This window comes from Caretta caretta, chromosome 1 (assembly GCF_965140235.1).
Source record: "Caretta caretta isolate rCarCar2 chromosome 1, rCarCar1.hap1, whole genome shotgun sequence".
NCBI lineage: Eukaryota > Metazoa > Chordata > Testudines > Cheloniidae > Caretta > Caretta caretta.
In genome coordinates, this window is record NC_134206.1 from 337,973,856 (window position 1) to 337,996,065 (window position 22,210).

At 43.5% G+C, this 22,210-nt stretch overlaps 1 protein-coding gene across 1 annotated transcript in view; it reads right to left on the reverse strand.

The window, feature by feature from the left end:
• Nucleotides 1-1,205: 1,205 nt before the first annotated feature.
• Nucleotides 1,206-22,210, reverse strand: part of ELAPOR2 (endosome-lysosome associated apoptosis and autophagy regulator family member 2) — a 139,007-nt gene continuing 118,002 nt past the window's right edge. The window contains exons 18-22 of the mRNA XM_048836524.2: nt 21,920-22,021; nt 15,147-15,273; nt 13,716-13,894; nt 12,827-12,992; nt 1,206-6,118 (exon numbers count right to left, since the gene is read on the reverse strand). Of these exons, the coding sequence (XP_048692481.2) occupies nt 6,059-6,118; nt 12,827-12,992; nt 13,716-13,894; nt 15,147-15,273; nt 21,920-22,021 (634 nt within the window). The 3' untranslated portion in view covers nt 1,206-6,058. The remainder of the gene's footprint in view (nt 6,119-12,826; nt 12,993-13,715; nt 13,895-15,146; nt 15,274-21,919; nt 22,022-22,210) is intronic.

Genomic DNA, 22,210 nt, shown 5'->3' on the forward strand with positions numbered 1-22,210 from the left:
CATGTGAAATGCTTCAGATAAATGCTGAGTGTTATCATTGACACGAGTGCTGAAAGCTGGATGCTGGACAGCAAGGAGGGATATACTGAGTTTGGGTAATTAACTCCAGATCAGGGAGTGAGATTTGCTCAGATTGTTAAGCGTTGTAAAGGACTCAGCATCACACACAAGCGCTCGCTTTGCTGTGAATTTCTCTCCGTACTATTCAAGAGCCTGCAGGATGAAAAACCCCCTATGTCTGTGCAACGATTCCCTGCCTGAGTTTGAACTCAGGACCTGATGGGAGTCATTCCATCAGCTGGTGGCAGCAGCACTAGCCTCTTACCATCTCATGTGGACCAGCCACTAGAGGGGGCAATAACGCGCACTGTGCCAATGTGTTACGTACGCACCAACATTCATTATGAACTCACATGATAGAATAACAGGGCTAGATTCTCCATCTCTCTTATCCCAGTGTAAATCAGGATTGAGTCAATGCACCTGTGCAGCATATGTGAGAAGAGAACCAGTTCCATGCTTTCTTAACTGATCTGAACGTAGATGGATTTTTATGACACCCTCATGCAGTGTCTAATGGTGGCTGTCTTCAAAACGGTGGGTCAGAGTTGGGTTATTCCCTATCCACACTTAATGCTGCTGGATAATAGTTTTGATCCAAAGCTCACTGATGTCGATGGGATTCTTTCCACTGACTTCAATGAAGCCTGCAACATGCCCATCCATAAAGACAGCATGCTATCTTTGCCCCCGCACTTTGACCTATGAAGGCCAGTGATTCCAAGTATACAGCTATTTCAAATCCATTCCCAAGGAAGCAACATTAGCAAAGCCCATTCCCTTCTCCCAACTCCAGCTGTCAAATTCTAGTAAAGATTTTAGAAATCTAATATTATGTGATTAGCTGAGAAAAATAGTGGCAGCCTTTGAGATGAATTGCAGTGCGTGGTGAAGCCTGACCTGCAGATTTCACAACAGTGCTCCATGTGTGGTTCAAATTCTCAAGCTATCCACTTGCTAAAAGCCCCACAGAAAATCAAACGCACGCAACATACTCTTATCTGCAGGTTTCTGAGTGCTGCTGCAGTACAACTATCCCCAGGTCGACATTATCTCTGTAGATGTCACTTGAGAACAGTGGGTGTGGAGAAAAGGCACCTTTTGCTGGATGACTTTGCTGGAAGGACAGGCACAACTCGAGCTGGTTGCTTTATGAGTCTGACAGACTTTTATTAGTCAAAATAAATGGGTTTAAACAAAAACTCAAATAAACTAAAACAACAGCAGCAACATAATCAGCATATAGCTGCAGTAGTACAACAAAGATTCCAGATGCAGTTTCAAGTTCCCCATGACCTGGGAGTGTCTCAGGCTGAGTTTTTGCAGAAACTCAGACACACACACATCCCACCTCATTTTGGCTTTAGAGTCCTTTTTAATGGACCATGAGTCTGATCCAAAATGTCTTCCTATGGCAGTACACACACTTCTGCAGTTTGCTCCTTTGTCAGTTTCAACTTCAACACTTGGAGGTCCGCACAAACCACTGCAGAAGCTTGTGATCATCACTGCAGCCCTTCCCCACCTCTGCTGTTTGACCAATAGCACGCCAGTGAGGTCACTGGTGATCCCATCTTACCACATCACCGATCCAGCATATTCCAGGAGGAGCTGCAGCAATCACACGAGCCATCAAATAAGACTCTGATTTCTTCTGCTCCGACCTACACACTTACTCCTCAAAAGGACCACAATTTCCTTGTTTGCTGAAGGAAGACATTAAGGAGGACACATTGGCCAATGGTTACGAATAAGGAGAAAGTTGTAAGAGGTTAAACCCCCAGAATGAAGTGATTACTCACTGCCTTGTGATATCATTGAGGCAAAGGGCTTGGTAGGATTAGACATTTCATGAAACCGTTCATAGTCACACTACAGGGACACAACAGTTTAAGAGCGATTTCCCCCTCATGCTTCAGGACATAAACCAAAACCGAACAGTCGGGGATTCAGAAGCAACTTCATCCATTGTGAGAGTTTTGCATCTTAGTCTGAAGCATCTGGTGATACTGGCCCTTGTTGGACACGGAGATGGCTCCTGTATGGCAACGTCTGTTGCCATCCTTCCGGCCATCCCACCCTTGGGACAGGAAAACCGAGAATTCCCACACACTCCTTGACAAGCCCCCAATCTCAGAGTCTCCTTTTAAACAGTAAACAATAGAAGCTCCTCCTTTTATTAGAAGGGCTAACAGCTGCCTACAACTACCCAATGGCTGCTAGTGAAAGCCTTGAGAGATCTAATTTTTCCTAGGCTTGGACTCCAAATCAATCATATAATATACTACAAACAACAACAAAAGTAGTCAGAACCAAGGTGGGGAGGTCAAATTCTGATTTAACCTTTGGGGCCAGATCCTCTACTGGTGTAAATCAGAGAAGCTCCATTGAGTTCAGTGGTGCTGCCCCAATTTGCACCAGCTTTGGATGTGGCTCAGTATACTTAGCAAAGCTGACTACAGATAAATTCTCTGCAGGCTTTTGTTTTTCTGAGAAAACAGCACCAGAGCAGACGCAATCACATCCATACTTACTTTGCCAATAATTTATACAGCGAGGTCACGTAAATGTGTTTAACCCATGAAAAGATTCAGTTGCTTGGATCCAGATTTAAAAGAAAAGCAGGCAACTGCAGTGATAAAAATGTATCCCATTTAATCAACTGAACACATAACAGAGCGCTTTGCATTTTTTTATGGCCATTTGTTTATGAATAACAAATTCACACATGACGTTGCTGATGGGATGGTTGCTGTGAGTACCTTTGGGCAGAACACAAGATGTCACAGGCAACCGTTTGCTTAATGAAGTGTTTCAAGACTTCAAAACTGTGCCTTTTGTGGGAACATGAAACTGCCTTTTTGCCTATCTTTAGGGAAAGAAAAAGAGAAACAGCCAAAACTCAGCTAAAAGGTAGCAGAACAAACTTATTTATGGCTGGAAAATTCCATTACAATACTTTACACTAGCCTTACATCAATTCTATAGGCTTAGTTGGTTTCTGCTTCTCATCGTGCTCAGCCAGGTGAACCTTCAGGGTGCCCAGAAGAATTTCTTATAATAATATGACAGATCATTTGGAACCCCATGTAAGAAGCGTCATATACCAAAGGCTGCAGGAGCCGACAAAAAATGCTATTTAATATCTAATTTGAAAAAGTCATTGGGGGGGTTGGGAAATAACAAAACCCCTCCTTTGTATTAATAAAACTGAAAGGTAGTTTGTTAAAATTTAAGGCATTTTAATGTGTCAGGGATACGACTCCAGCGGCAGAAGAAGAAAAGATGTTCCTAGAAAGTAATCCTACTTATATCTCTATAGCTTGGGAAACGGGTGCAGATAAGAGCAACAGATGAAAACAGTGGTGACAGATGTAATTCTGTGCAAGGTGGAACACTCCATGGCTCCACCCATCACTGAAGAACACTGCCAAATGTAATGCATGCTACAGTTCTTCCAAAGATTGTAAATTCGCAGTTCAAATATATTTTCACTTCACTGCACAAATGCTCATCAGCTGAAAATCTTTGACACTAAAACACGCTATCTGAATAAAATTCAATGACATAAAAAAAAATCCTCTTCATAAAAGATCAGCAAAGAACACATCTCAAAATCCCAATTGGCATTTGCTAGGGAGCATGTTACCATTGTTGACTACGTGCAAATGATAGGATGACGACAAATACAATGTAAGATAATGAATGGGCAACAGTACAAAATATACAAAAAAAGAAACTTGTATTTAATATACATTCAAAAACATCAAAAAATGGTTCAATACCTCACAAAAATCCCTTCTTTCTGGAAAATGAAATGCTGTTTCAAGAACAACAAAAAGAAATGAACACGACCCCCGATGAGATACCCAAAGTAACTCCAATCAGAAGAACAGATCCCAGTTTCTGTAACTGGATATATAAAATAATTGAAATAAATTTCTCTAAACAAGAAAAAGAAGCTCTAATCTTCATAAAATCTCCTTCCACATCTCATAGTATAATAAAATATTCAGTTTTCATCTTAGATTTAATTTAGAAGTGGACTCTTCTCAGACTGGTTGATGCAACTGAGTCATTCAAAAGCCCAAATCTATATATTCTTTATAGTAAAAACACCATTTTTGCCTGTGTCTTTTCCAAAGTTTTATATGCATTTCACAATTCAGGCATTTTATTGTGATGCAGATATAGGTCTGATTAGAGTGACAAGATTGGAGCCTCATTTCTTCCTAGCTTTACGCAACTCTTTCCTTCATAATTTTCATCAACAATTTTATACCCACATTTTAGCAGATTATTTTCAGTTCAACTTGCACTGAATTTCAGGAAATTACAGTTTTTCATAGACTGGATATTAGGAAGATCACATACTTTTAACGCGGTTGCTTAAGTCAGAGATTTTTAGGCCCTGAAAAAGAATCTCAGGCCAGCCTTCAATATGCAAAGCACCTTTTTGTGCCCTCCTTTAAATATACAATAACTTGCATCGACAGTAGAACCCATTTGTATACTAAGATACATGATGGTGTAACCAACATTAATACCTGCAGGGGGGTCCTTGTCCCTTTTTAGACCACATACAGGCTAAAAGAAAAGGAGTACTTGTGGCACCTTAGAGACTAACAAATTTATAAAATTTCTAAGGTGCCACAAGTCCTCCTTTTCTTTTCGCGAATACAGACTAACACGGCTGCTACTCTAATACAGGCTAAAGAGTCTGATACTGCCTCTCAACTGCAAATTGGCTCGGTTAGCTTAGACACGAGAAGCTTGTGGTTCCCCCCGCCCTGAAAGGGTCCAGGATTCAATCCCTACAGATGCTGATCCCAGGGGGTTGTCACACAAATGACAACTCGAACTGCTGTCAACCTCCGATGCTCAGGACAAGCTTCGCCAGGCAGGGAGAAAGCATAATTCACATTATGGATCTTTGCCCCCCTCTAGTGTCTGGACCATGTAAAAAGATTTATGAGCGCTCCTGCGGCTTCTAAATGGACGGATCTGATCTGTCAACTCAGGTACTGGCAGCACACCCATTTAGGGTATGTCTGCACTTGGAGGTGCGGGTGTGACTCTCAGCTCGCGTAGCTCTCAAACCAGTACACTGAAGACAGTAGTGTAGCCACAGTAGCACGGGCAGTGCCAAGCGGTGGCCTGGGCTAGCCACCCTGAGTACAAATCCACCAGAACCCTGTGGGTACATACTCGGCACAGCTTGCCCACGTGGCCGCTGCCTATGTTACCATGGCTACACTACGATTCTTAGCGTGCTAGATTGATGACAACAGATGCGAGAATGTTGACACAAGCTGGAAATCACACCCTTAGCTGTAGGTATAGATATAGTCTTAAATTCAGGAGTGCCAAGTTCAAGCCAACCCAGATGGTCATCACATTGGCATCTAAGTGGGTTTGATCCATGGGTGCAAAATTGGCCCTGCCTCACTAAAGGCTGTTGCAGGCCATCCAGCCCTTAACCCTAAAAGCATTATTTTATCCAAGGATCAAAAGTCATCCATGATTCTGTTTCAAGTACCATTCCCCATTTTGATTTTAAGAGAGACTGGAAGTTAGGCTACAAAAAGGACAGTACAGAACCTTTGCAGAAAGTTTTGAATCTCTCAGAAAATCAGTTCTTACAATGCATATGGACAACGTGATTATGCACTGAAAGGTACCAATAAATCACACAGCAGGCCTGAGCAATGCACAGGTGAATACAAAACTGATGTCAGTTGCAGTATGTATATCTCTTCCTGAGTTAAGCTTCATTCCTAGTTTGGAATCCAAGCAGTCTGCTTCTTGTTTTTGGCAAGGTACTTGACCACAGAATAAGGCAATCCAATCTTTTGTTTTGATTTCCACCCTCTTTTTGCTTAAATGGCTCAGCATTTCTCACTGCAATCATTATTCTGCTGTCTGCAGGAATATGTTTAAAATGTGGTCCTGTAAAAATAGAAATCAGGTTTGTTTCTTTGAAGGTAGCATTTAATCCTCATATATTTTGTGATCTTGAAGATTTCAGTTGAACAGATTCAAAACAATCTTGTTTTTCCTGCAATGTAAAGAGACAAGTTCCCGTCACTCATGATTTCTCAAATTCACTCTGAAGTGTTCTAACATCTCTTCACTCAGTATAAAAAGTCATGGAACAAATTTCTACTCTCAGTAACTCGAGTGCAACTCCTGTTGAAGACTTTACTGAGATTGTGCCACAGTAAATGAGAGTAGAATTTGGCCTTTAATTTCAAACTAATTGTAACATCTCTATAAATTAAAAATAAAAATTGCACACACTTCAAAATTCCATTGTGAGGTAGAAAGGATATGAATTTTTTAGTGTTTCCTTTACTGGAAGTATATAGATATGTCCACCAAATGGCATATTTTTCACAGTCAAGGTTATGGATTTTATGATAGAATTACAAAGAAATTATGATGCATTACTGTAAAAAAAATACAAAATATTCAAGAGTGAGAGCAGTTTGAGCAAAGAACTAAGAGTGAGAAACTCCTGAACCCTGACACTGATTCCTTCGGTACCCTTAACCAACTCACTTAGGCCTTAGTTCAGCAGAGCATTTAACACGTGTTGACCGTTCAGACTGTGAATCGCCTCCCCCTTCACTAAGGCTGTGTCTACACTACAGTTTATGTCAGCATAACTTATGTCACTCAGGGATGTGACTAAACCACCCCCCAAGCAACATAAGTTACACCGATATAAGCACTCGTGGGCACAGCGCTATGTCATCGCTTCTGCCATTTGTGGAGGTGGTTTTATCGTGCTGATGGGTAGCGCACCTGCATCGGTACAGCTGTGCCCCCCAGCACAGCTCTGTACGTACAGATATGCCCTAAGGCACCAATTCTCCAAACACTTAACCCATGCATTTAACTTACTACAGTGAGCAATCACTTTGATTTTATTGGGACTACTCACAGTAATGAAGTTAAGCACGTAAGTGTTTGCAGGATCGGGGCCTCAAATGGGACTATTCCCATGTTTATGTGTTTTGCTTAATTGGGGATTTAACTAGAGCTGGGTGGGAAATGCTTTTCCAGTCCACTGAAAATTTTTGAGATTTCAAAATAATTTCCTTTCTGCACCAGGAGGAACCAGTGACTTTTGGAAATTTGTCATGAAAAACAAGTGAGAGAGGGCACTCAGCTGGGATGTGGGAAACCCAGGTGCAAGTCCCTGCTCCAAATCTAGGTGAGTGCACTAGCCACCAGCCTGCAGAGTCAGTTTCTAGTTCAATTTCTCCTGCTGGAGCTGTTCCAAATGTATAAATACTTTAATATTCACTGGGCCAACAAACGAGACTGACTCTGCAGCTCAGTGGTTAGGGCACTTACCTGAAATATGGGAAACCCAGGTTCAAGTCCTTCTTGCAAAGGAAGGATTCAAAGCTGGGTCTCCCACATCCTGGGTGAGTGCCCTACCCACCAGGACGTTAGCTATTCTGTGGCACATCAAAATCTCTCGTTTGTTTAAAAAAAAAAGTTCCACAGAATAAAAACAAATTTCAAAACCTCAAATTTTTTCCTGAAGTGGAATTGTTGTTTTCTAGCCTGCCCTATAATGTACCCCTTGTGAGTACACCCAAGTTGATTCTCATGCAGAGCATTTTACTGACAACATTGTAGATGATTCTAGCTGGAGCGAAAAGAGTCATTAATGTAAAAAGTAGCAAACTCAAAACTGATGAGGAAATATGTTTTCAACCTATGTGTAATTAGACTGTGGATCTCATTGCCACAGAAGGTTGCTGAGGACAAGAACTCCAGGATACTGGAGGGAAGAAAAAAGGCAGGTGGTTTTGAGGTTATTGGTGGGAAAAGGTTGAGACTCCTGCAACTGTAGAAGCTTAACACATTGATTAAATTATGCCTTCAGAATGCTAATACAAATACCAAACTTTTCTTGGTGTACTACGATACAGACCTTGTTTAAAAAAGGGAGTGGACCTGTATATGGAAGGCAAGCAAATCTACAACTATGCTACTTAATGCTAACAAATATTTTGGAAAGAGATATGAAACTAAACTCACGCTTTGGGGTTTAAATCAATCTCTAACTATTACGATGAGACCTAATGCGTGTGCGGGGTCAGATTTTCCCAGAGTTGCCTACTGCAGGGTTTCCTGCACCACCCAGCCTGATCCAGCACAGCAATTCCTACATTCTGGGTTGTTATAACAATAATACTGCAAATAAATATGTTTCCTTTTTTTACATTAGGGGCTCAGCTCTGCATTTCTTATCTAGTCAAAGCTCTCAGTAACTTCATGAGAAGTTTTGGAACACAGAAAAGTAATCACTTCGGGTCTGATCCTTTTATGTATTTCTGATTTTTTTCTCTCTCTCTCTCTGTTGTTAAATCTTTACATTGTCCATGTCCCCCATATTTTTTACTCTCTCTTTTCTCTGTGTTTTTTTAAAAGAAGTTATACTTCTCATCTTTTGCATTAATGAAGAATGATGCCTATCACATGTGTTCTGAAAAAATATATACTAAATCCCAGTTATCTGCAGGGATATAGGATGCAGACTTGAGTAAGCTAATGAGGTCCTGGAGGCTGAGTTTGGCAGCTCTGATTATCCAGCAGATGGAAGAAAAAAAAAGCCAGAGATATCTGACAGGCTTATTTGAAAAGGTAACAATGTGCAGGGAAGCCCGTTAAAATGAACATAGGAACTTGAGTTAAGAATAGTCTGTTTGAAAACAGTGCGCAGGTGTGCAAGTGATCGCTACTCTTAATATTAAGCACTAAGCTTACTTTTGAACTATGAAACCTATTTCTTCCAGCAATCCTTCCTCTCTTCTTCTAATCATTACAGGCCCAGCTCTGCACACTTCATCAAACAAGCCTTTAAACTCATCAGGACTATTCATGGTAGTAAACACTATGTTCAGCAGCAGAGGTAGTCAGCAATGTTCACTACACTCAGCAGCAGAGCGCTTTCACAAAATCAACACTTCTGAGACATTTTCTTTTTTGCAAGGTTCAAAATGGGGGGAGGGAATCTTTTTTGGAGGGAGCAAGCGAGGGAATATTTTGCTTTTTTTTAAAAAAAAAATCACATTTTTGAAATTTTGAATTTTCAATATGCTATATTCCCATTCCCTTTTTTCCTTCTTGCCACTCACTACAATAAAATGAATGATGTCCAAATGCGGGGTTCCTCCCTCCCCGCCCCACAAACACACTTTTTCATCTGGCCCTTCTAATTTTTCCAAAGTTTAAGATACAGGAAAGTTGCAGAAGGGAAAAAATTAAAATGGAGAAAAAGAAAAGAAGGGGGGCAGGAGGCGATACCCCTACACATCATTCATTCTGTCACATTCAGTGGCAAATAGGAAAATCAGAGACAAGAAAGGCAAAAACCCCATAAATCTGAACATTTGAAATTTGGGGTTTTGATGAAAAACTGGACAATTTTGAAAACACAACGCTTTTTGTGAAACTTTTCAGTTTAAAAAAAGCCATTTTTCAGAAGAAAAAAAGAGTTTCAAATGAAAAGTTTCAACCAGTTGTACTCAGCACTATTGGCCTGAACCACTTTGAAGCAGTGGATGTCTTTGAGCCTTTGGAAAAGGACTTGCAAGTACTTGCAAGCTCAGACCCTTAGAATCTCCCAACCCTCCCTCTTCTTTGGCTTGTGTTTTTTTGGCTATATCTAATTTAGGGCCCCATCCTGCAAACACTACCGCTTACTACTGTGCTCTCCCTTGAAATGGCTGGGATTTATCAGGGCAGTAAGCGCTACACCAAGCATTTGCAGATGTGCATGTATAGTTGGAAGCCCACGTTCTGAAACTGTGGTCTATGGACTTCCAGTGGTCTACAGAGCACTTACAGATAAACCATGGAGAGCTAGCTAGACATTTGGTGCCTTCAGAATGTTAATTTTCCACGTAAGCAATTCCTATGGAAGCCCCTGTAATGATGTTTAATCAGCAATGAGAGGTGACCTGTGTGAGGTGTCCATTAGACAAACTCTTTTCAGTTGTTGTCCATACTCTGAAGATCCATGTTATAAGTTCTCTGGGCAAGAGAGAATCCTGCAACTCAGTGCCATTGACACTAAAGAAGCCCGGTGAATCTATAGATGTGTGCGTTTGCAGGTTAGTTAGTGTAGCCTCTTTTTAAAATTGAACGAAGAGCTCTGTGTTAAACTGTCGTGTCCCTAGGAAGTGAGTTCGGCTCCTGTGGTGCTACAGTTTTCAGATCAATTAGATTGGGGGACTCTTAGGAGCACAGAAGATCAAATACAGGGACCACAAACAAGATTTTTTACTTGTAACTTATAAAGTTACAATCACAGACAAATATATAAAAACCTAAGAAATCCCATGCACTCTCTAATGCTGTATTCATACTCACATATCCAAAGATATTACAGAGTTTGATGGATCTTTCAACAGGTGGTCATCAATAGAGGAGTGGTTCTTGCTGGGGTCATCACAATGAAGTCTTCCCTCAGGGTCTTCCCACCCTATCCATACCAACCAACCCCTTTTATCTTGTTGTTCTGACCAAGCTTAACACTTTATGCTTATGCATGAAGGTTCCAACTTCTTTTACTTATCTGTACTTCCACACCCCATCCATTTTGGGGTGCTCTGCTTTACACAGGTTGTTCTCTGAGTTTCCCTTATTCTCATTAGCATTTATGTAAACATGTTTCCATGGTGACCTGTGGTCAGGTGCCTTGCTGTCTAGATGGGCACACTTTGGTCTCTTTTTCTGGAACATCACCAGAACAGTAATCTTGTAACCTTTACTCCTGGGGGAATTCTGTGTCACTGTGCGTGCGCAGAATTCATGTCCCCTGCAGATTTCTTTGCTTCCCTGCAGAAAAATTACTTACTGACAGGGAAGCTGCAAAAGCAGTCACGCAGCACTCCCTAGCAGTGCAGGCACCCAGAGCAGCCGGCACAGAGGTAAATCACCATGAGGCTGGGGACACCCCAGACAGTGGCACCTACCCTGAGCTGGGATCAGCTGCTAGTCCCAGCTGGGCTGGAGGCAGGAGAGGATGGGACTTCCTCTTCCCCTGCAAGGAGTGGCTGCGGCTGTGTCAGACCCACCCCCAGAAACCTCCCCCAGCTGCAAGAATCTCAGCATCCTCCCCTGCTTCCTGCTCCCATCGCTCCTCAGCTGCGGGGGAAGGGGTCATTGTATGGGGAGCTGCTCCCCCATCTGCCCAACCTCCATGCATCTAGACCTCCCATACCCAGACACCCTCGCCAAGCTTCACCCCGTATACCCAGAACCTCCCTACCCCTCCATATCCAAACCCTACCCCACTGAACCTCAACCCCTGCATCTGGAGCCCCCCTGCACCCAGACCCCCCGCCTTCAAATCCCCACCCCTGCACCCAAACCACCCCCAATGAGCTCCCTGCACTCAAACCCATAGATGCCGAATCCATGGATACTCTAGGGTTGGAGCACCCACGGAAAAAATATAGTGGGTGCGCAGCACTCACCGGCAGCCCCGCAAAGCAGTGCCTCTCCCTCCCCCCAGCACCTCCCATCTACCATGGTTCAGCTGTTCAATAGCATGCAGGAGGTGCTGGGGAGGAGGGGAAGGAGCAAGGGCGGGAAGAAGTGGGGCATGGAGGTCTTGGGGGAAGGCGTTGAATGAGGGCAGAGTGGGGTAACTCTTAAAGATGGTGCCTATGCTCAAACCTCCACACTGACGAGCCCCACCCCCCCTGCACCACTCTGAGCCTCCACATCCAGAGCCCCATACCACTGACCCCCAACTAGCTGCACCCAGACCCCCACCCCACTAAGCCCCACTCCCCCAGCTCTCCTGCTTAGACTCCACACAGACACCTCCGCTGAGTCCCAACCACCTTCACCTGGAAGCCCCTGCAGAGTCCCATTGCCCCTGCACTTCCCCCCAATGCACTTCCCCCCCCCCGCACTTCCCCCCTCTGTGCATCCAGATTCCCCCCCCGATCTATACCCCCGACTGAGCTGCCTGCACCCAGATTTTCCCACACAGAACCCTCTCACTCCACACCTGAATCCCCCCACACTGAGCCACTTCACACTTGGATCCTGCCTGGTTGAGCCTGCCTGCCCCACACCTGATGTACCTGGTGCAGAGGGGCAGGGCCACAGGGTGTTTCTGGGGCAGGTCCAGGCCTTGTGGTGTCGGGACAGTGTGCAGGCTCACTACTCAGTCCATGTCCCGGGGTGGGTGGTGGAGGGGCTGCAAAGTGATCTCCCACCTTCGTGCAGCCTGAAGCCTGTGCTCCCCACTGTCATGCTGGAACCTCTGCATTTATTTAATGACAAATAAAACTTGCAGAATTTTAAAATGTGTGCAGAATTTTTAATTTTTTGGTGCAGAATTTTTAATATTTTGGTGCAGAATGCCCTTAGGAGCAGGTAACCCTACAGGCATAAAGTCAATCTTAGGTCGCCCACTCGTGTCAAGTCTTCTTAAGCCTGAGGCCTAGTGTGGCTAATCTGAAATCTTTCAGCCCTTAGCCTGTACGTCTTGCATTACTGCCTTATCTTACTTGTATACCTAATACACACTTGTCACTCCTAAATACTTGTCAAATTTATATTCGTATAATCCTGTCCTACTTCTATCTATTCATCACACAGTAATGCATAGGAAATAACATAACCACAACAGTAACCCAACTAAATGATAAAATGAGCTAATTAGCCACATTAAACTAACCGTGCTACATCAGTGTCAATAAAAAATAATAATTTTAATTCTCACCTTTGTTGCCAATGACTTGAGCTTTCCCAGCAATGACTGTTTATTTGAATATACTATTTCCTCTTCGTTGTCTTCTCCTTCCATTATAGCACAGCTGTCAGCAGCTGGAAGCTCACACTCTTTCGAGTTAGCTGTCATCACTAATTTGGAATATTTATACTCCAACCTAAAGGTACAAACTTGGACAGTTACTTTCTTAATACCCCATATTCTAGCTGCAACAGTGCAGGTGGTCAGAACAGTATCTGCAGCTATTCCGCAGGGTTATTTGTTAAGCATTTATAAAGAATCTGAAGTTATATTTTAAGAACCAGAAGTAAGAAAGCATGACTAGAACTGCAGTAGCAACTCATCCATTTCCTGTTTTCCAGACTAGAAGAGAACAAACTCCATCCTATGAAGTCTTTAAATCAAAGACTTTCTTTTAGACTTTTTCTAAAAGATACATTCAAGACCAAGCAGAAACTGTAAGCTTGATTCAGGAAACACTGGGTAGAATTCTGTGGCCTATATTATGAAGGAGGTCAGACTAGATGATCATAATGGTCCATTTTGGTCTTAAAATCTATGACTTTACCAATCTCTATTGCTTCCAGCCTTAAGCCAACCTCTGTCAGGGATTAGGAGGAAACTTCTCATGGCTATCCCACAACTGCCTACTTCAGGGTATCTTGCACCTTCCTCTGCAGCATCTATTATGGCCACTACTGGAGACAGGAAATTGGACTAAGTGGACCACTGGACTGACTAAGTATGACATTTCCTACACTGCTTTAGGGTTTGATTTCAAAGTCCAGTGGAATCCATGGGAGTTTTTCTAGTGACTTCAATGAGCTCTGGATCACGCTTTTGATTTATTTTTGTATGTCACCTCCAGGACAATACTTACTTCTGATTTTTCTTCCAGAAGTAGCAGGTTAAGGCTACGAGCAGAACAGCTGTGAATGCACCAACACCTGCTCCAACTTTTAACCAAAAGTCCATGGTTTCACAGGTGCTGACCCTTTTCTCAGGCAAGGCAATCCCCTTCATGCATTGCTTTGGCTCATTCCAGACATATAAGGTTTCCTTTCAAAAAAACAAATAAGAAAGAATACAGAAAAGTTGATGTGAATGTAGAGAACGTTTGTGGACATTTTGAGGTTAAGACAACAACATGTTATCGAGGCAGAGAAATTACTGAAAATAGAGGTGTTATTTACTTCAAAAAAATATTGTATTTATCGTATCATGGCCAGATTCTCCACTGGGTTAAGTACCTTTTCTCCATACACTACAGGGATGTATACCGGCTGTAAATGCCTGGGAGAAATCCCTGCTGGCACAAGTGTATTGCTGTCAGGTCCTCTGCCTATGGCCCCCCCTCATTCAGCACAGAGGAGTGTGTTGGGAGAAGAGATGTAGGGTAAAGGGAGTAGGTGTGGTGTAGTCTGGCTATGACGTCCAGGACCCTACCCCAGTGGAGCAACGTAGGGTATGTCTACACTGCAATCAGAGGTGTGACTGCACCCCAGGTAGGCTAACCCATGCTAGCTCCAATCTAGCCTGCTCCCTAAAAATAGCAGTGAAGACGATGCAAGGCTGCACTGTTGCAACAGCGCGTACCCTGGTTCTGGTCAGACTAGTCCATGCTCCTGTGTCTTCTGTGCTAGCTAAAGCTAGTGCAGCTATATCGACATCAGCGGCAATCATGCCTCCGATTGCAGTGTAGACATACCCCTAGAGCAGTGTGGCAGCTACTCTATACTACACAGGGGCTTGGGACAGCCCTAATTACCAGGGAGCTGTAACAGGGCTCCCCAGTGCCCCGACCCCTTGCTCCTGTGCTGGGCTGAGTTCTCGTGCAGGGCAGAATCTAGCCCATGTCTCCAAAATGGCTTGGCCTAGTAACCTGCGACTTAACAGTAAGAATATTTTTGGAATGAGACCCAACTGCACTCCCCTGCATCATGGCTGCAGGCACGGGGAGGGGACAAAGGCTGTATCCTCAATGCTTGCTCCTCACACAGGCTAGCAGAGATTGGGAATGACAGAGAGGGGAATGGGTGGAGCCTGCCTCTGACGTGGTCAGAAGAGCAGATCTGGAATGGGGAAGGGTTAGTAATCTGCGAATGGAGAAGGCCAGTAGCAGATAACTTCTCCTGGGAGCAAAGAGGAAGTAGGAATGAATTGTGAATCTCTCCCTGGTCTGCTCTTGGAGCAGCATGGCTATGTGATGTACAGGCACAATCTAGCCCTGTGGCTCTTACACAGGCAGTTTAACAGCACCCCCAAGCCTACACAACTCATCCAATTTGACTAAAAGGCATCAGTCCTCTACCTGAAATCCCTTTTTACAAGCTCCCTCAATCTCATGGTAGTCATGCTCTGTGCACAAAGGGCAGGCTTCTGCACTTTCCCACATGAAGTAGAAGGTGCATCCATCACAGGTGCCAACGGGGCATGCGCTAGGAGAAAAGCAAAGTTTGGTTAGCACTTGTGACACAGGTTTCATTCCGGGGAAAGGAGAACTGGTCTGGATTCTATGCCTCCAGCCTGCTGCTCAAGAACACTAATAATAATTAATGACCACTCATTGATTCAACATTTCCAAAACAAACCAAAAAAGCCCAGGGAAAGCTTTTTCAATCAGCGAAATATCTAGCTTCAAATAAAGAAGGTGTTAGTCTCGCAAATTAATCTGGCAGTAAGAGGCCAGATACCACTGATACTACGCTAATATAAAACCTTATAGACTAGACTAGAAGCAGTCACTGAAAGCACTGGAGTTATTCCAGATTTGCACCAACATACCCAAGGGGAGAATCTGGCCCATAATGTTCAGCTTTGTAAATATGTTCTAATATCTTTAAAAAGCACTTCCTAAGATGAAGTTGAATCAACTTCTGACTTCATAACTGTGTTTTATGTATATCTTTTGTACTTGAGGGTGTCTTTCTGATGTGTTCCAATCAATGAATTAGAGTGACTAAACAATGAAGGTTTATTAATTGACTAACTGAGCCACGTTGCCATGCACTGCTAGACACCAAAGGCCAAATTTTCAAAAGTGGCCAATGATTTGGGATCTCTCAAGTTGGACATGCCAAAATTGAGGCAACCTAAATCAGTATCCACCTTTGAAAATTGTGGACTAAGCCATTTTAACTTTGTACCCCAATGCCTGCCACTCCTAAATGAAAGCTGTCAATTGTTTAAAAGTAGATGTCACTGTTCTCTAAAGATGTCAAATTTACAGTTGTATTTCATCAGCATAATTTATACAGCTACCACTCGGTGGCCAGGTAATACAGACCTCTGCTCTAGTGACTCTGAATTCTTTACAGAATAAATTTTATATTTGAAGAATGCTGAGAAACAAAATTTATATGAAAAATAGCAGGTCATATTCATCCTTGATGTAACTCCAATGATTTCATTGGCAAATATCTAGAATTACAGGGGGAAAGCTATACATTACTAGAAACAATTATATATATTTGGACAGAGTTCATCCCTGGTGTAACCCCCCACTGGCAGCAAAAAAGTTAAATTTTGTCACAAACTATTTTTCTAGTAACATCTAGCATTTCCCCTACAGTTACAGACATTTGTGTGAAATAGAAACAGAACCCCAATGTTCTATTAACATTGTGGGTAACCCCACCACTGCTGCCACCCCAATATCCAGAAGCTTACATAAACCCCATTTCTTTTTCTTATTTCAAGGTGTTCAGGCAAAACCACTTATTGCAGTAATTACAGCTGCTGTTTCTACTTGCTCTGAGATAGGGGAGCATTCCCAGACTAGGTGACAATACAGAGCCTTGAGTGACTGCAAAGTAGTTGCCATTTTAGCACACTAAAGGGTGGGCAGGAAGTTGTTAACCATGCTCGGTAGCTGTTTTGAAGCTTGTGTGGAAGGCTTTATTAAGGGCAGACATTCCTACATGAACACACATTCCCACCACCTCCCCCCACCTTATCAGTAGTGAGTTCTGGCAGGGGTACAAAACTGGCAGCCATTGTGAACACTAGTGAGATCCAGTCCAGCCCTGCAGGGAGAAGATACAGCAGGCAGCAGTTACCCAGACTGATCTTAGGGGTGGATCTCAACGCTGAAAGGTTTTATCTCTGTGCTGAAAGGTTTTCTCTTTGGAGTGCTATTCATAAAAAGGAATCTGAAATCATTAGTTGTGTGTGCACGCGTAACTGTCTTATGGTAAAGACTGGTACAGGATTCCTAAGCAGAGGGGAAAAAAAGAATCCGATTATAATTTCCACTTTTAGTATTTGAAAAGTTCCTACAGAAAATCCAGCTGTGGTCTCTTGCAAGGATAGGAATTCAAGGTCTGTGCACGGTCTGCAGCACAGAATTGGTAAGCAAATTGACTTACCTCCCCTCTACATAGCTTACACATGGAGGAGAGAAGCTGATTTCTACATCTCCAACATATTATGGAGAGTCATCTTCATATCAATTACATCCCTCTCAGCTTCCGCATATCACATGGAAGCTCTGTATAAAATCTTTTATCGCTCCTTTCTCATGCCAAGATGACTGTTCCGTATGGGATGCCGAAAATCTGATTTCTGCTGCTGTAATTGTGATGCTTTGAGTGATTTCCTCCATAAGTGGCAGACATGTTCTGTAACAGTTAATTAGCGGAAGGATGTTTACCAGCCTACTGAACGGGTAACAGCTTCTCCACACACCTGAGAAGTACAAATGGCCCTATTTCATACTCAGTTAGTAGAACAGAATACCATCTGCACCTCCATGACACTTGCTCAATTGTTGTGACTGGCAGCTAGATTGATTCTAACAGTGACAGTAACTGGAAGTCTACACAGCAGCCAAAAATATTGGTTCATTAAAACTGGATCATACAAAAACTGACTTAAAAGAGATTTGTAGTGTCACCATGAAATCTGTCACACATTTTTCATAGACTCATAGATATTAAGGTCAGAAGGGACCATTATGATCATCTTGTCTGACCTCCTGCACAACGCAGGCCACAGAATCTCACCCACCCACTCCTGCGATAAACCTCTCACCTATGTCTGAGCTATTGAAGTCTTAACAAAATCCAGAGAGCTAGAAGACCAACCTCACTTGCCTTGATTTGACTAATTCAGAACACCAGCTCTGGATCACAGAGTATTTTCTCAGGAACATTGGTAGGCCTATTTCCCATGCTCCTTCCATCTGACACTCTGGCTAAACCAGGAATAAACTACAAAGCAGGCACTGCTTATTTAGACATTTTTGTTACAAATACAGATGTCTACTTTGATATTAAATGCTCTGCTTCAACTGTTATTGGATCACGATCTTCTTCAGTCAATCCAAGATACTTATATGATCCCCTTTACCATAATATCTGAGCACCTCACAATCTTTAATGTATTTATCCTCACAACACCCCTGTGAGTTAGAGAAGTACCACATTTTATAGATGGGGAACTGAGGAACAGAGAGGCTAAGGGACTTGCCCAGAGCCACACTGGAAGTCTGTGGCAGAGCAGGCAATGGAACTAATGTCTCCTGAATCCCAAAATAACACCCTAACCTCTGCATCATCCTTCCTATCATCATCATCTTTTCTTCCATAAATTGAGGGGATGGTTTGTACAAAAATACGGTCTTTGCATTTTGCCTGAAGGTGGCCAGAATGAGGCTCATCCTGATCTCTGGTAATTATATATGCAAGGGCCTGGGAGATACTGGGGAGCAAGGAAGCAGACCTGGGAGAAAGAAGCGTTTGGGGAAAAATCCTCTTACTGTTTCTTTAAGGGGCCCAGGGCCAAGAGATTGGCAGAGGGGGTGGGCAAGGCTCTCCTCTCCCCCAGCCAGTTGGGGATGAGCTGGGGGACAGGGACCAACATAAATGCGACATCCTCCCTCATGACCGGGCAGACACAAGGAGCTCCCAGTGGGGAAAACCTGGCCTGCTGAGTAGTCTGATTAAGGACAAGGGATCAGCAGAGGAAGAAGCTGTAAAAGCCCTACAGCTGGTTAACCCATAACTCAGCTCCAGTGAGGAGATCTGACGATTCCTGTTTAAGAAGAATTAAATAATCTGATCAACAGAACTCAGCTCCAGGGAGAAGAGCTGGAGAGACTCCTGTTTAAGGAGAGAGTGAGGGACTAATTAATACAACCCAGTTCCAGAGTGGTAGAGACTCCTGCATAAAGATCTGAAGGGGAGTAATCCAGAGGAGTAATCCAGAAACAGAGACCGTTTTCAGGTGCGGGGAAGAACCACAGGGTTAGAAGGGACCGCAAGGGTCATCAGATTTAACCCCTGCCAAGATGCAGGCTTTGTTGTGTCTAGACCAGTGGTCTCCAAACTTTTTTGATCACGCACCCCTATCAGTAAAATATTTTTGAGCATGCACCCCCAATATATGTTTATGTATAAATTATATACATGTACGACTGTACTAATATATTATGTAAATTATAAAATATACACAAAAAATAGAAATTAAAAAATGATGAGATAAAGATGAAATAAACAATATTTTTAAAATAATTATTTATTTTATTTATTAATGGTACAAAAAACCTTTTTGCTCTCACTAAAAAAATTATTATTAATAATAATATTTTAGTGAGAGCAATGTGATGGAATATGCTTTATTATTTTTGAAAATTGTGGTTTAACACTTTGTGATACAGCAGGCACTCAGGGTAGGGTGCGGGGTCTGGGAGGGAGTTAGGGAGTGGGAGGGCGCTCAGGGCTGGGGCAGGCAGGAGGTGCAGTGCACTAACCTGGGGCAGCTCCTGTTTGGTGCAGGGGGGGTGCAGAGGGCTCTGCGCAGCGCAGCACCACTCCCATGGCCATGGTTCTGGGAGCTGTGATTCTGGGAGCCGTCCCCCCCCCGCAACGGCAGGCAGGGCCACCCGGAATGCAGGGGCTTTAGGGGCTTCAGGGCCCTGGGCTAAGGGGCCCCCGGGGCCTTGGCCTGCAGCTCTAAAGCTCCTTTAGGAATGCGGTCCTGCGAGCACGGGCTGGAGGACTCAGGAGGAGCAGAGGCAGCCGCGCAGCCAGAGAGAAATAGCGCTTTCCCCTTCAAAGCGCCACTTCTCTCCGGCCGGCTTTGAAGGGGAAAGTGCCGCTTCTTTCCGGCTGCCGGCTGCGAGGCTGCTACTGCTCCTCCAAGGGCCGGAGGACTCAGGACTTCCCCCACCCCCATTTTTTTTTTTCCTCCGGCAGTGCTCCTCCTGCCATGCAGCCCTTTTGCTCCGGTGGCGCTCCTCCTGCTGCGCCCCCAAATCGATCGTCTTGCACACCCCACTTTGGAGACCACTGGTCTAGACCATCCAAGGCAGATGGCTATCCAGCCTCCTTTTGCAAACCTCCAGTGAAGGAGCTTCCACAGCGTCTGTTCCATTGTCCCACTGTTCTTACAGTTCAGAAGATTTCCTGAGATTTAATCTAAATCTGCTATTGCTGTATTTGAACCCATTGTCCTGAAGGAAGGAGCCAGAGAGGATGCATGCCCAAGGTATCTCTAAGTAAGGGGCTATTTATGCTTATGGCTTTTATTAATAAACGGGATCCCTAGAAAGGGGGGCACTTTGACTAAAAGCTCTGTCTGGACTTGCTTATATCCCAGATGAATGGAAGTCAGGTGGGACTGACCTGTGGCACCATGCCTAACTGAAAGGGGCACACTGGGGTGACCTACATGCCATCACACTAGGCCCCACCCTATAAGGGCTTAAAACCCTCCTTAAAACTGCCCTTTCCTGTGATGCCTACAAAACATTTGACAATTAGTCTGCTGGCATGCTGAAACCACTGCTTGTCATGCTGGCTAATACAGTCTCCACTGTTTCCTTGTACTCCCCTATCTGCTATGTCTGGTCTTATCTTGGACTGTAAGCTCTTTGGGGCAGCAACTGCCTTTTTGTTCTTTGTTGGTACCGAACCTAGCACAATGGGTCCGTGACTGGGACTTCTAGGAGTCAGTGGAGCAGACAAAGTATTGGCACAGATTCAGCGATTATAAGGCCACAATGGACTATTGTGAAATGGCCCAACTTGATTATCATACCCATTGTAAGGAGAGTGATCACTTTAGATAAGCTATTACCAGCAGGAGAGTGGGGTGGGAGGAGGTATTGTTTCATGCTTTGTGTGTATATAACAAGATCTTCCACACTTTCCACAGTATGCATCCGATGAAGTGAGCTGTAGCTCATGAAAGCTTATGCTCAAATAAATTGGTTAGTCTCTAAGGTGCCACAAGTCCTCCTTTTCTTTTTGCGAATACAGACTAACACGGCTGTTACTCTGAAACCTGTTATTGTCGTCATGTAGTCTGATTTTCTGTATAACTCAGGCCATAGGAATTCCCTGACTTAATTCCTGTTTAAACTAGAGCTTATATTTCAGAAAAACATCCACATTTTAATTTTAAAATTTCCAGTGATGGAGAATCCACCAGGACCTTTCGTGAATTGTTTCAATGACTGATTACCCAGTCTGAATTTATCTATCTTTTTATATCTTTGTCTGCTAGATTGAAGAGCCCTCTGTTATCAAATTTCTGTTTCCCAGGGAGGATCAAATCAACCCTTAACCTTCTCGTTGTTCGATTAAACAGATTGAGCTCCTTGCATCTATCACTATAAGGTTTCCAATCCTTTAATCATTCTCTTGGCTCTTCCCTGAACCCTCTCCAATTTATTAACATCCTTCTTCAATTATGAGCACCAGAACTGGACACAATATTCAAGTAGAGGTTGCCCGAGTACAAAATAGAGAGGTTAAATACACTCCTATCGTGCACTCTTTCCTGGCTTTATTGTCTAAGAGCAGGCTGTTGTGTATGGTGTCTGCTGGGGCTTCCACAGGGACCTCGGAGCCAGCAATAGCTGGAATGTGCTGCCAGCAGTTCACCTGGAGTTGACGTATACATGGATCACTGTGGCCAGGTACTCACCTGGAAGAAATGTGTGCGATCTCCTGGACAGTCACAGATGGGAGGAAGCACTTCTCACGACTTGCAAATATAAGGCAACTAAAAGAGTTTTGCCAAGGATGGCTTAAGAAGACTGGGCATCTAGGCACTACTGTAATACACGTAATTAAATACCTGGGGACTGAAATATCGCCTTGGCCTGGTTTGGTGGGATTACACCTCATCACCACAACAGTTGCACGTCCATTTTCACAGGGGGTTGTAAGTGTAGAAGACCTAATATGAAATAAGAGCAAAGTTTGCAATGAATATTGATTTTACTTTAAAAAAGATTACATATTGCACAGTAAATGCATATTTACATGTATGCACACAGTTCTGCCTATGTATGCACCTAGACCTAGAGAGTCTGGAGACTCTGCCTGATTTCCAGTAGTGCTGAACCATTCTGACCCAAGTCACCAC